The 14,296-nt window shown below is 36.3% G+C and overlaps 1 protein-coding gene across 2 annotated transcripts in view; it reads right to left on the reverse strand.

Moving 5' to 3' along the window:
• Positions 1-14,296, reverse strand: part of C6H9orf85 (chromosome 6 C9orf85 homolog) — a 64,755-nt gene that overhangs the window by 34,883 nt on the left and 15,576 nt on the right. For both annotated transcript variants that reach the window (XM_060014633.1, XM_060014632.1), the window contains exon 2: positions 1,131-1,237. In XM_060014633.1, the coding sequence (XP_059870616.1) occupies positions 1,131-1,237 (107 nt within the window). The remainder of the gene's footprint in view (positions 1-1,130; positions 1,238-14,296) is intronic.

Raw genomic sequence — 14,296 nt, forward strand, 5'->3', positions numbered from 1 at the left:
TTATTATTATTTGTGTGTGTGTGTGTGGTACACGGGCCTCTCACTGCCGTGGCCTCTCCCGTTGTGGAACACAGGCTCCAGACGCGCAGGCTCAGCGGCCATGGCTCACGGGCCCAGCAGCTCCACGGCATGTGGGATCTTCCCGGACCGGGGCACGAACCCGCGTCCCCTGCATCGGCAGGCGGACTCTCAACCACTGCGCCACCAGGGAAGCCCCATATTTATTATTTAGACTGACTTCCAAACTTTAATTAAAATTTCCTCCCAAAAAGGGAGAGGGAATACATTTAAGGAAGTTGCTACTACTGAATAGCTAAAAGTAAAATAAAGCAACAATGAACAAATGTATTCTAAATAGCTACTATATAGACTACCAAATTAAAACTCATAATTGTAAAAATAATATTGTACATATTAATGCTAATTTTTATATGTAAAATAATCAGTTTTCTCTTTTAGGCAGCAATTACCCTCCAATATGGCCCTTACTCAGCTGAGCCAAAGGATGTAAGGGAGCTGCACCAGGATGTACATAAAGCTGATAAAACAGAATGCCAAAATTACAGAGGAAGGGTAAAGGACAGAGAGGTGAGAAACAAAGTCCAGTGTCTCTTCATGTAGACCCAAAACTTCAAAGGAATGAAATTATAAATTATCAATCTAGTGATTTATTTATGATACTCAATCTAAGGCATTTCAGTAATCTTCATGGGTCAAATTAAAAGGTCAGACCCTTTTTAAGACCCCCTTTGGTAAAAAATATTATTTAATTTAGTAAATTAAATAGTAAACATTATTATCTCATCAGTGGGAGATAGAATTTTGCAAAACAAACTTTCCCTTCTCTGTCTTAAGCCTAGTATCATTTTATGAACAAGATGCTATAAAAATGGTGCATTATTTATTTAGGGGAGAATGGGGAGAAGGGAATGGTGAATCCACCCTTTCAATCTATTTGCCTTCACAAGCTAGGATTCAGCATGTAAGATGAAATTCTATTCTGCAGGGAATGGAAATTTTTTCTCTATTCACCTTAATATTTATCTGGACACGATTTTGAAAATCAGGGAATGAAGTCATATACTATGATACTGATAGTACTGGTGAGGTAATTAAGAAACTTAACTTACCATTTTTTAGGCTTTGATAAGGGTTTGTACTTGCTGTATTTTACACGCCACTCAAGAACTTCTTTACAACGCTGACATACTCCATCATGAAGTTTTGCATTAATTTTCTTAAAAAGAAACAGAAAAACAAATTGAGAATTTCACTTGTGAGCCAGCATTACAAACCCCAAAAGGTACATGAGAAATTTAAGGTTTTTTTAATTTTAATTTTATTTATTTATTTTTATAAATTTATTTACTTTTGGCCGCGTTGGATCTTCGTTGCTACGCGACCTTTCTCTAGTTGCAGTAAGTGGGGGCTACTCCTTGTTGTGGTGCACGGGCTTCTCATTGTGGTGGCTACTCTCGTTGCAGAGCACGGACTTTAGGCGTGTGGGCTTCAGCAGCTGTGGCACGTGGGCTCAGTAGTTGCAGCTTGCGGGCTCTAGAGCACAGCCTCAGTAGTTGTGGAGCGCGGGCTTAGCTGCTTCATGGCATGTGGGATCTTCCCAGACCAAGGCTCAAACCCATGTACCCTGCATTGGCAGGTGGATTCTTAACCACTGTGCCACTAGGGAAGGCCTAAGTGTTTTTTTAAATAGCAACCTAACTTCAACCTGGGTTAACATTTTATGGTATACTATGTATTTCGATGTACATTATCAATTTGGCTCTTTACAAAGGCAAAGATCCTTAACTGGCTGTAGCTCAGAATCATCTAGGGAGCTTTTTAATTTCCTGGAAGGAGTATTTTAAGCACATTCCCATTGATTCTGATGCATATTTATTTTACAACTCAAACTGTATAGTTAAGATATATTCATTTTACTGTATGTACATTATATCTCAAAAACAGGTAGTAATAAAAAAGAAAGTCTAATTCATATTTTAAGACTACTGTTTTGACAATTCAAATCTTACACTGAGAAATGAGAAATTAAACTGAGAAATTAGACAGTCCTGAATTGTCAGTCTGCAGGGGACAGCAGAGACTAAGAAACTTGAGAAAGGAGAGCCAGGGAGAAGCAGCTGGAAGCAAGAAGGTATTTAATTATTCAATTTAAACCTTTTGTATTCTCATGTAAAGATGTCTTAGAAAAGTTACCTTGCTAACCTGGTTTCTTCAAAACAGAAAATAAATATGTGCATGTGACTGTGGTAGAAAAGGGGCTTTATGAAGAAAATAAACATTTTTATTATAATATTAGTCTCAAAATGTGTTGCGAAATGAGGAAGGAAAATTTTTAAATGTGTCATGTGTTCTCACAACAGCTTTATATTTTATAACACATCTATTTGACTCAGGACCTAGACTATATATTTTCACTAAGTACTCTGGGAATTCTCTAACTTACTTTGGTTGTGGAAGCCTGGTCTTTGCCTATTGTTGGAATAATGAAGAAAGGACATTTTAAGTTCGCTTCCTTTGTTTCCTTTTTTAATTTCTCAAAAGGAGAAAAAAAAAGCATCCCAAAAGATGCAGATTCTTTGGAAGGTTATTTGATACTGAGTTAAAATCACAATATTTAGAAATCATCTGAAAGAAAACAAAACTTCTAAACAGCATTTGATATTCTTTAAAGTTCTAAACAAGAAGGTAAGATAATGACAAAACGTTTATTCAAAGAGATATTTCAAGGGTATTTTCAAAAACCATAAATTAAGCTGTGAATACATTATGAGTGAATTTAACGCTGTGGTGAAAAACATATTCTATTACTTATGAATTGTGTGTGGGGATTCTTTTCTTCCTGACCTAGAAGGAGAGTCCCTGGGAAGATAAATTCTGCATGCCACTATATTCCCTCTTTTCTGTGGTCCACTGACTGTTGCCAGAAAGAAGGAAGTCTGTGCCTAACACCAGACTCCTCTTCTTATCAACCTTGGCACTTAGTTATTGCATACAGGGCTTGCTAAGAAATATCCAGAACTAAGGTTCACATTTCATCTTTGATTCTCACTGCCCTCTGTTGCCTAGAATATCTTACCGAAAGCATTGCTTATATCTTCCTAACTCTAACAACAATAGAAACAAACTAATGACTTGATCTATGATTATAATATGAATGTGATATAAACTTTCAAATTAGAATGTTCTTAGAATGCACACCATTTTGTTACCTGAAATTTTATTATATACAACACACGCTACTTGTTAACTAGGAAGGATTATTTGGTTTCTTGCTTGTTTCTGTTCCAATTTCCGACCATTTCATCTTGATTTACAAAGCTGTGCATAGTTTGGAAACTGGTTTCTTTAGGGTGGATCGAGAGTAGAACAAAACAGGTCTTTGTGGGAACTTGTCCTGTATGTGATGTGTGAAGCAGTATAAATGGAGACGTTGTACAGCATCCACATGACCAGCAGGCACTACTACAAAATTAAACTTTGATTTTCATGCGTTAAGAAATGAATGAGAAAAGAAATGAATGAATGAGAATGAACAGTACTTTCACTTAAAAATAATTGCAGAAAGAAAACAGTGTACCTTGCTTTACTGTCTTTTGGCAAACTAGAAAAAGTGAATTCCAGACAACTGAGCAAAGAAAGCCAAATCCTAGTTCTAGGAATCACTCTGCCTGGAGCAAAGGAGATGGCAATCTTACCTTACACCTATGTTTACAACTAACCCTGTTTTGGCAGTTAATTTTGGCATGTCCCTCATGGTAGAAGATAATAGGTTATTTAAGGTTAAGATTTAAGCATGTTCAAATATAAAATCAAAACTTAGTTTTATAAGTACAAAAGCCTTTAAAGATCATTTAGTTTAACAAGCTACTATCCAGATATCTAAAGGAAAAAAATCATCAGTGGAAGATTCCACTGGACTTAAGAATCTTAGCTAAAAAAAGAAAACCTTCTTTATCAATGAATACTTCTTTTAAAAATTAGAATAGACTTAAGATGTATCAGAAGACACTCCTACTTCACACACATAGTCTTAAAAACTGTCTAAGCCATTATTAATTCATACAACACATTTTATAGTAAGTGCTGTTATCCCTGTTAAACGTTGTTATCCCACAATGCATCAGTGGTAAAATAACACAGCAATCCCCAAAAGAAAACTGGGTGAGGACTACAACCCCAAGAAGGCAGCAAGAGCAAATTGTAAATATAACATCTGTATCAATATGCTGATGCTGAAAAATATTTTATAAAATATAAAGTATCACTTAACAGAAGGAAGGCACTACTATGTTGGGGGGCAAGAATCTGAATAACATTCAAGAGCAACTAATATAATCTTTCGTTAGGATTTTCTGCACATCAAAATTCTTTCAGAAATGCTAAAGGTAAAACAATGGCATATTTTACTTCCCTTCATTAATGGAAAAAAAAAAACAAATTCTCAAGAAAAATGCCAATTCTAATGGCAGCTTAATTTCCATGGAATGGAATGGAATGGCCTTGTTCTCTCCCCTGCCTTACCAAAATAAGGTATTTGCTGCCAATATAGCTACAACAGTGTTATTTCAGAAAATAGGAATTTTATATTTTAACTATATTTAAAAGTATATATTTTTAAATTTTCTAGTAACACTCCTTTATTCTAAATTTGGTTAGAGGATAAAGGATCTCTGAATTTAGGAGTAAGATATTATATGACTAATAATAATAATGTGAAAATCTGTATTTTAGGTTGTGACTTTCAAATCATAAACCGTATTATTTTAAATCCTTTTAATATGGCTAGAACATTGTTGGGCATAAAGTATCTTATAAAATAAATATAACCAAAAATAGATGAGGGAGTCAGATTGAGGGAATAATGAGAGTTGGTAGCGAAAATTACAGAGCAGTCAGGAGTACAGCTGGGAAGTGCACTTGCTAGAAATCGGCCACAAGTGAGATGTGAGTTTTCTAGCAGTCAAAAAAACATGAGCTCTGCTCACCTACCTGATTCAATGTTTGTAACATGCCAAAAATCCAGTTTCTCAGAAGCAGCACAACTATTCTTGTCATTGAAATCCAAAGTTTCATTTTCCCAAAAAGGACACCATATAATACAGTAAACAATGCTCTCAAAAACATCCTTACAGGGCTTCCCTGGTGGCGCAGTGGTTGAGAGTCTGCCTGCCAATGCAGGGGACGCGGGTTCGTGCCCCGGTCCGGGAAGATCCCACATGCCGCGGAGCTGCTGGGCCCGTGAGCCATGGCCGCTGAGCCTGCGCGTCTGGAGCCTGTGCTCCGCAACGGGAGAGGCCACAGCAGTGAGAGGCCCGTGTACCGCAAAAAAAAAAAAAAAAAAAAAAAAATCCTTATAATTCAAAGTATTTCACAGAGCTGTTTTCTACCCTAGTTCTCAAAGTAGGCCGGTGTTATAGCACGCCAAACACAATGTAGTAAAAAAGTTATTTTCGGGTGTGCAAAGTAGATACAGAGGCCTGATATTCATAAGATCTATAGAAATGCACTGCAAATCATAAGGCCATCTTCAATAAATACTTTCTCCCAAATGAGTTCTAAAAACATTCACCTCTATTACGAAAAATTCAAACATGCAGAAAAAAGTTAAAACAATAATACTAACGCATAGCCATATACACTATCTAGAGACAACTGTTAACATTTTATGTGTGTGTACACTTAAAATAAGTTGCAAACATCGAGACAATTCACCTGTCAATCATACATATCCTGGAAATAGACTTTCTCCTACTTAACCACAATACCATTACCACACCTCAGAAAAATGAAAAATAATTCTCTAATATCATTGAATGTAGCCCGTCTACACTGAAATGTCCTCAACTGCTGCCCTGCCCCCCCAAATCAGTATTCAAGTTGTTTGTTATCTCTCTTTTGATCTAGAAGGGTTTTCCTCTTTTACCCTCTATTACACTGATTTTTTTTCAATTATTTTTAAAAAAATTTTTATTGGAGTATTGTTGATTTACAATGTTGTGTTAATTTCAGGTATACAGCAAAGTGAATCAGTTATACATGTACACTGATGTTTTTGAAAATACCAGGCAAGTTGTCTTTGAGAATATTCCACATTCTGTATGTGTAAGATTGTTTTCTCTTGGTGTAATTTAACTCATTGCTTTATGTCCTATAGTTTTGCAAGGTGGAAGTTAGGTTTAAAGACTTGATTAGACCCAGGTTTAAGATTTTTTTGACAAGAACAGTTCATTTGTGCTGCTGCTATGTACTCCATATTACTCCAAGTCAGGAGGCACAAGATGTCCAGTTCTCACCTAGTCAGTGATGAGAAATTTGACTGATCACTTGGTTAAGGTAGTGACTGTCCAGATCTCTTCAAATTACAAAGATTAGCAATAATGTATAGGGGTCATGTCAATATGCTGTTCCACAATAACATTTCGCTTCATGGTTTTAGCATCCATTCAAGGTTCTTTGTCTGAATCAATCATTTTAAATGCTAACTCTATCATTCTTTCTACATTAATTTTTTTTAAAAAAAGGTTGACAGCTTAAGTCAGTTTTGAGGTATAATACATATAGAGTAAAATTCACCCAATTTAGGTGTATAGTTCCGTGAATCTGACAATCAAAATATAGAACATTTCCATCCTTCTAAAAAGCTCCCTCATGCCCCTTTGTTGTCAACCCCCAGACAACACTAATTTTCAGTCTGCTCTTATAGTGTTGCCTTTTCCAGAATGTCATATAAATGAAATGATCAAGTATATAACTATTTGAGGAGCTCATTCCTTTTTATTGGTGAATGGTATTCCATTGCATAGATGTGCTATAATGTTTATTCATTCACCATTTGAAGGACTTTTTTTTTTTTTTTTTTTTGCGGTACGCGGGCCTCTCACTGTTGTGGCCTCTCCCGTTGTGGAGCACAGGCTCCTGACACGCAGGCTCAGCGGCCATGGCTCACGGGCCCAGCCGCTCCGTGATATGTGGGATCTTCCCGGTCCGGGGAACGAACCCGTGTCCCCTGTATCGGCAGGCGGACTCTCAACCACTGCGCCACCAGGGAAGCCCTTGAAGGACATTTTGAGTTGCTTCTAGTTTGGGGTGCTAATGAATATTTACATACAAATTTCTGTGTGGAAATGTTTTTATTTCTCTTGATTTACTATCTAAGAATGGTATCGTTGGGTTGTATGATAATTTTATGCTTAACTTTCTAAGACTCTAACAATTTTTCAAAGTGGCTATACCATTTTGCATTTCCACTAGCCATGCATGAAGATCCAGTTTTTCCACATCCTTTCCAGTGCTTGAAATTGTAAATATTTTTTTTATTTTAGCCATTTGAATAGGTGGATAGAGTTATCTATTTATGCTTTTAATTTGCATCTCCTTAATAACTGATAATGCTGAATATCTTTTCATGCACTTACACGCTATCATGTATTTTCTTTACTGAAGTGTCTGTTCAAATCTTTTGCCGTTTTTTTTTTCTTTTAATTGTATTGTTTTGTTTGTTTTCTCATTATTTTGATGTGAGGTTCTGTATATATTCTAGATACCTGGCCTTTACTGATACATACTTTGCAAATATACACGCGCAGGCTCAGCAGCCATGGCTCACGGGCCCAGCCGCTCCATGGCATGTGGGATCTTCCCGGACCAGGGCACTAACCCGTGTCCCCTGCATCGACAGGTGGACTCTCAATCACTGCGCCACCAGGGAAGTCCCCAATCTGTGCTTTTATTTTCATTATCTTAACAGCGTTTTTCTAAGATAAAATCTTTTAAATTTCAAAGAACAATGTTTCGATTTTTTCTTTTACGGACTATGCTTTTAGTGTCAAATCTAAGAAGTCTTTGAAGAATCATGATTTTTACCTACGTTTTCTTCTGGAAGTTCAGTAATTTTAGGCCTTACATTTAGTCTATGATCTATTTTGAGCTCATTTTTGTACATGGTGCAAAATACTGGTAGGAGGTTCTTTTTAAATTATCTATGGGCGGGACTTCCTGGTGGTGCAGTGGTTAAGAATACGCCTGCCAATGCAGGGACCATAGGCTCGATCCCTGGTCCAGGAAAATCCCACATGCCGCAGAGCAACTAAGCCCGTGTGCCACAACTACTAAGCCTGTGCTCTAGAGCCCGCTAGCCACAACTACTGAAGCCCGTGCACCTAGAGCCCGTGCTCTGCAACAAGAGAAGCCACCGCAATGAGAAGCCCGCGCACCGCAAAGAGTAGCCCCCGCTCACCGCAACTAGAGAAAGCCCGTGCGCAGCAACGAAGACCCAATGCAGCCAAAAATAAGTAAATAAATAAATAAATTTATAAATTATCTATGGGCATCCAAGTTCTAGCATCACTGAATTGTGTTTGTATCTTTGTCAAAAGTTAAGTATGTGTGAGTCTATTTTGGACTCAATATTCCATCACATTAATCTGTGTCTACTCTTTCTTCAGTACCACCCTGTCTTGATTACTGGAGCTTTAAGGTCTTGAAGTCAGTACTGTGTCTCCTCCAAATTTGTTCTTTTTCAAAATTGTTTTGGCTATTCTAGTTCCTCTACTTTTCTGTATACATTTTAGGATCAATTTCTTAATTGTAACAAAAAAAGCCTGCTATGGACCTACTAGAGAATGGACTTGAGGACATGGGGAGGGGGAAGGGTAAGCTGGGACAAAGTGAGAGAGTGGCATGGACATATATACATTAGGAAACATAAAATAGATAGCTAGTGGGAAGCAGCCTCACAGCACAGGGAGATCAGCTCAGTGCTTTGTGACCGCCTGGAGGGGTGGGATAGGGAGGGTGGGAGGGAAGGAGATGCAAGAGGGAAGAGATATGGGGACATATCTATATGTATAACTGATTCACTTTGTTATAAAGCAGAAACTGACATACCATTGTAAAGCAATTATACTATAATAAAGATGTTAAAAAAAATTTTTTAAAAAAGCCTGCTATGATTGCAATTAGGATTATATTGAAACCATAAATAAATTTGAGGGAGAATTGACATCTTAACAATTCTGACTATTCCAATCCATCACCATTGCATTCCTGGGATAAACCTCATTTGTCTGAGGTACATTATCCTTCTTATTGGTGAATACAATATGCTAATATTTCACTGAAGATTTTTGTGTTTATGTTCAATGAGGGATATTGGTCCATAGTTGTTTGTTCATTTTTTGTTGTTGTTGTTGTTGTTTTTTGCGTTACGCGGGCCTCTCACTGCTGTGGCCTCCCCCATTGCTGAGCACAGGCTCCAGACGCGCAGGCTCAGCGGCCACGGCTCAAGGGCCCAGCCGCTCCGCTGCACGTGGGATCTTCCCGGACCGGGGCACGAACCCGCGTCCTCTGCATCGGCAGGCGAACTCTCAACCACTGCGCCACCAGGGAAGCCCTGTTCATTTGTTTTAATAATGTCTCTGGTTTTGGTGTTTAGTTCAGCTGCTAGAGGATTCATATAAAAGGGTTAAAAGGACTTAAAATAGAAGTAAAGATTTTATATATCTTAGAAGAACACTAGAATATTAAAAGTCTTGTAGAATAAGCTCAAGTCCTTATTTTTAAACGTTTAAAAGTACATTTATATGTTAAAAGTGTTTTTTTGGTTACAAACCAAGAAAAAGTTTATCCTAACTAGATGGAGTTCAATTTCTTATAGCTAGCCTTTGGTTTATCATATTATATAACACTTTAGGAAATCAAATTTATCACTCAATAAATATGTACAGGGAAGGGGAAAAAACAGAGTTCAAGCTTCACGTAGAAATCTCTTTTGTATTCTGTCCAGTAGTCTGTAAATTTTGTTCATCTCCTACCACCTCATTTGGTTTTACAACTAGTTCTTTCCTTTTAATGATTTTTTTCCCCACTATGTATTAACAATGGTATACTATATTGTATAATTTTCTTATGACAAGAATTTATTACTTTTGTAAATGAAAAATAACTTTACTGATCAATTTTATAGATTTAAAACAATATGAGCACTTATATATAAATATTCACATTGTAGAAATTTTTATAAAAATACAGATAAAGAGAAAAAGACAAGTCTTATCACTCAGAGATTCTATACTTTCCAGCATTTCAAGCATATATATTTATAGAAATTTGCACTTTTTAATGTATGCATTGCTTTATAACTTATCAATTTTTTTCATAAGAGTATATATACTTTTAAAACATGTTTTCATTGGCTGTATTTTATTCTCTCAGAGTAATACTTTCATTTACTTAACCTATTCTCTTGAGAGTTTGCTTGTTTCCAACTTCTGACTGAATACGTATATTTTTAAATGTACTATGTTATAAATATCAGAAAACTTTTAATGAACATGCAAATTCTCATTTACACAAAACAAGTTCTTATCTCATTTCAACAAAAGAGTAAAAATAACAGGAATTTTATCAGAGGTAAAAACTCGTAGTAAAGAATAACTGTCCCTTTCTTAAATCAAGTATATAATTATTTGGACATTAAAGCAAATGTTTCCTAATATTGTCTATAAAAATTTGCTTTGTTTTTTTATCCTGGCAGTTAAAAAGTTAAAAAGAATAGAAGACATTGCCACTTTCCTTTTCAAAAAGAGAATTAAAAATCATTCTTGCTGGGAATTCCCTGGCGGTCCAGTGGTTAGGACTCGGCTCTTTCACTGCCAAGGGCCCAGGTTCAATCCCTGGTCAAGGAACTAAGATCCCGCAAGCCTCTCAGGACAGCCCCCCCCCCCAAAAAAAGCATTCTTGCTATAATCAACAATACCACAATTACTATAGATAGGACACCACTATTACATGATCCAGAATATTAATACTGATTCTAGTCTCTTAAAACTTTCAAACGTACAAACTCTTTTTTAATGTAATAAGAAGTAATAGTCTGAATGTCTATTACTCTCAGAAATACCTTATTTGGATAAGTTACTGAGTCTTACTATTTTTATGTATTTTATTATTTCACAAAATGAGCTAGTTATATAAATAGACCAGAAATACTTTTGAAGTGAGTTCTCCTAATAAAATTGGTTTTATTGTCATTTAAGGATAAATAGAAGACCAAAGTTACTATACGCTTACTTCTTTTTAGGAAACTACATTGGTTTAATGTAGCTAATTAGAGATTAGCTCTCAACATTCATAAGCAAAATATTACCTTAGTGTTCTAAAATACTTGACATACATATATATATACATCAAATACATAAACATTTCAGTTACCAATATTTGATTTTTCACTATATAAAATTCTAATTAAAAGATACCTAAGGCATAAAATGAGGTACCTTTCTACTGTAAGTTAAAATAATTAATTTTACTCCCTGAAGTCTAGTCCATCTTCCTCTCATTCACTCTGTATTCATCTTAAGTCCTTAAAACACCAATACCAAGCAGAGGAAAGTGAAAATATATACTAGAAATACTCAAAATTCTCCTCTTGTTCAACACATTTACAATACTAGCTTTTCTAGTCACGAAATAATATTGGATTCCCTCTCCCACTTTTTTTTTTTACTACTGAAATGTTTAACAAATGACATCTGCAAAAATAAACAATTGCATTTTCATCCAAAGACTGAATATAAAATGAGTTCTGATCATCCTAAACAGAGGACTATTCTCTCAAAAAGTGGGTAGAGCTATTGTCAGTTGCAATTATACAGAGAGGGTCTATGTACAAACTACCTACTGATTTATTTCAGCAGCCATGCAAACTACTCAGATTTTCACTGACAAGCTGAATGCAGACAGACACTTAAAAGAAGCCACACCTGCCTACAGGCAGAAACATGCTGTTGCAATATTTTCTGGCAGTAGCAAAACCTATTAAGAAAGCAATTTTTTTTTCCAAAGTATATTTCACTCATTTACTTTTAAGGAAAAATTAAAATAAATTGGCGCTGTAAATTTTAACAAGCAAATATTTCTGAAGGATTCTAACAACCAAATCACTGCACTGATAAACCAATCACATCTTTAAAAGGTGTGGTCAGTTGGAACAAAGAGCACTCTGGTATGAAGATTTTTAATTCTCTCCATCTTGTTCTAAAAGGAACAGTTCAGGAGGACATGTTATGAATGTTAAAAAATATTTCCATAGAAGGACCCAAAATGCAATGCTAAGAACAAAGTATAAGCAGAACATAGAATAATCTCCTGAGGACAAGAGAAATTTTGCCTTACAACAATTAAAACATTGGGAATTTAGTATTTTAAGATAATGTGCTTTCAATTATATTTAAGCCATCTTCATCATTAACTATGGGACGTTTTTAGTAAACAAATAACCCAAGAATAACTTCTCTAAGAGGAAATAGCATTATTGTCAGAGCAGTTTTACAGGAAGTAAGTTTTTTCTCCCTCAAAATTTTGCTGTAAATGGTCAAAATGTCAATGATTTTATCTAGGGATAATCTGTGTCGTTCCTGAAAAAAGACCCGCCTTACAATGTAGGATTGTACCCCAAACTCCATTTGCTCCTTCTTAAGATCCTTTGCTAATACTTCTTCCTCTGATTACCCCTTAAAATTATACATTCCTCAATATTTAGTCATCAACTCACTCACTCACCTGCCCACTCTCTCTCTGTCTTTTTCTCTCCTTCAACTTAGATGTCTACCAAGGAGGTGATACACTTTTCCTTAGAAAGAAAGTTGATTACTATAGTTGAAACACCACTGGTTAGTGTGAGAAGAAATAATAACAATAATGGTAATAATAATAATGACATTTATACAGTATAATCTTAAAAATCAATATTCACAGTTAATCATATCATTTCCTCATGACTATCTTAGGGATAAATAGTATTATTCCTATTTTACAGATGAAGGAACAAATCCAGACAGGTTTAACAATCTGCCTACAATCACACAACTACAAAGTCATACAACCAGGGCTCAAGAGCATGCTGACTCCAAATTCCACATTTTGCCCCACCATTCCATACTGTCTCTCTTTTAGAAACTAAATCTCAGGGCTTCCCTGGTGGCACAGTGGTTAAGAATCCGCCTACCAATGCAGGGGACACGGGTTCAAACCCTGGTCTGGGAAGATCCCACACGCCGCAGAGCAACTAAGCCCGTGTGCCACAACTACTGAGCCTGTGCTCTAGAGCCCACGAGCCACAACTACTGCGCCCACGTGCCGCATCTACTGAAGCCCCCGCACTCTAGAGCCCGTGCTCCACAACAAGAGAAGCCACCATAATGAGAGGCCCGCGCACCGCAACAGAGTAGCCCCTGCTCGCCACAACTAGAGAAAGCCCGCGTGCAGCAATGAAGACCCAACACAGCCAAAAATAATAAATAAATAAATTTAAAAGAAAAAGAAACTAAATCTCAGTCTGATTTCTAGTTTCCCCGTTGAAAGCATCATTACTTGGGAAGATGCACTTTGATTTCCAATAGAGTAACTTAGAGAAATCTTTGAAACATATAGTGTTTGTTGAAACGTACAGTGTTGTCCAGAATAACCTCAGAACTGACAGGAAAACCTATGTTAGAGACATAGGTCAAGAGTCCAGAAGAGCTATTACTTAAGAAGCTTTTCCAAAGTTTAATATCAAAAGATATCACCCCTAAATGTAATTAATCCTAGATTCTCAGTCTGTATGTCTAAAGTCCCTTAATTCAGACATGGTTCACAGTGGTATTGCACTGTATAGAAACCATCTGTTTTCTACTCTGACTTTCTCATGGTCAGGAAAAATAGAATTTATAGAAATAGTTTATGGCCTTTATTCCTATTCCTGGAATTTAGGCCAAATCTAAACACTCTGAAAGCTGGGGAATTACTTCTTCACTCTTCCCTATGTTTTAACCCTGCCTTAGTTAAAAGGTCAAACGTCAGACCAAATCTCAATTAGCTATGGAATCTAAGATTAGGAACATGCTAGGAAATCTGGGTAATTTCCAGATCAGTGATACTCAACCTTTGTTTCTCCCTCTACTGTTCACAACCCCATGTTACTCTCATCATCAAATACAGAAAATAGTACAACTTAATTAACAGGAGAGTTAATGAGTATTTGGGGGAAGCACAGGGAAGAGAGGTCCTGATACATTCTTTTCCAACAGAGGATGTCTCTCAAAACTAGAGGAGATAGAGCTAAATACATGTATTTCTAGCTTCTCGAGAAATCTTCTACTGTACTTATCATTTAACTCCCTGCTCGGTTGTTTACAGTTCTGGTCAATGTTCTTTTGCTTATGCAAGTCCTTGAGTGATTTCATATCTATGGGACATGTCTGTACTTTGATCAGGTGTCTAGACAAAGCATGCT

The sequence above is a fragment of the Delphinus delphis genome, chromosome 6 (genome assembly GCF_949987515.2).
Source record: "Delphinus delphis chromosome 6, mDelDel1.2, whole genome shotgun sequence".
NCBI lineage: Eukaryota > Metazoa > Chordata > Mammalia > Artiodactyla > Delphinidae > Delphinus > Delphinus delphis.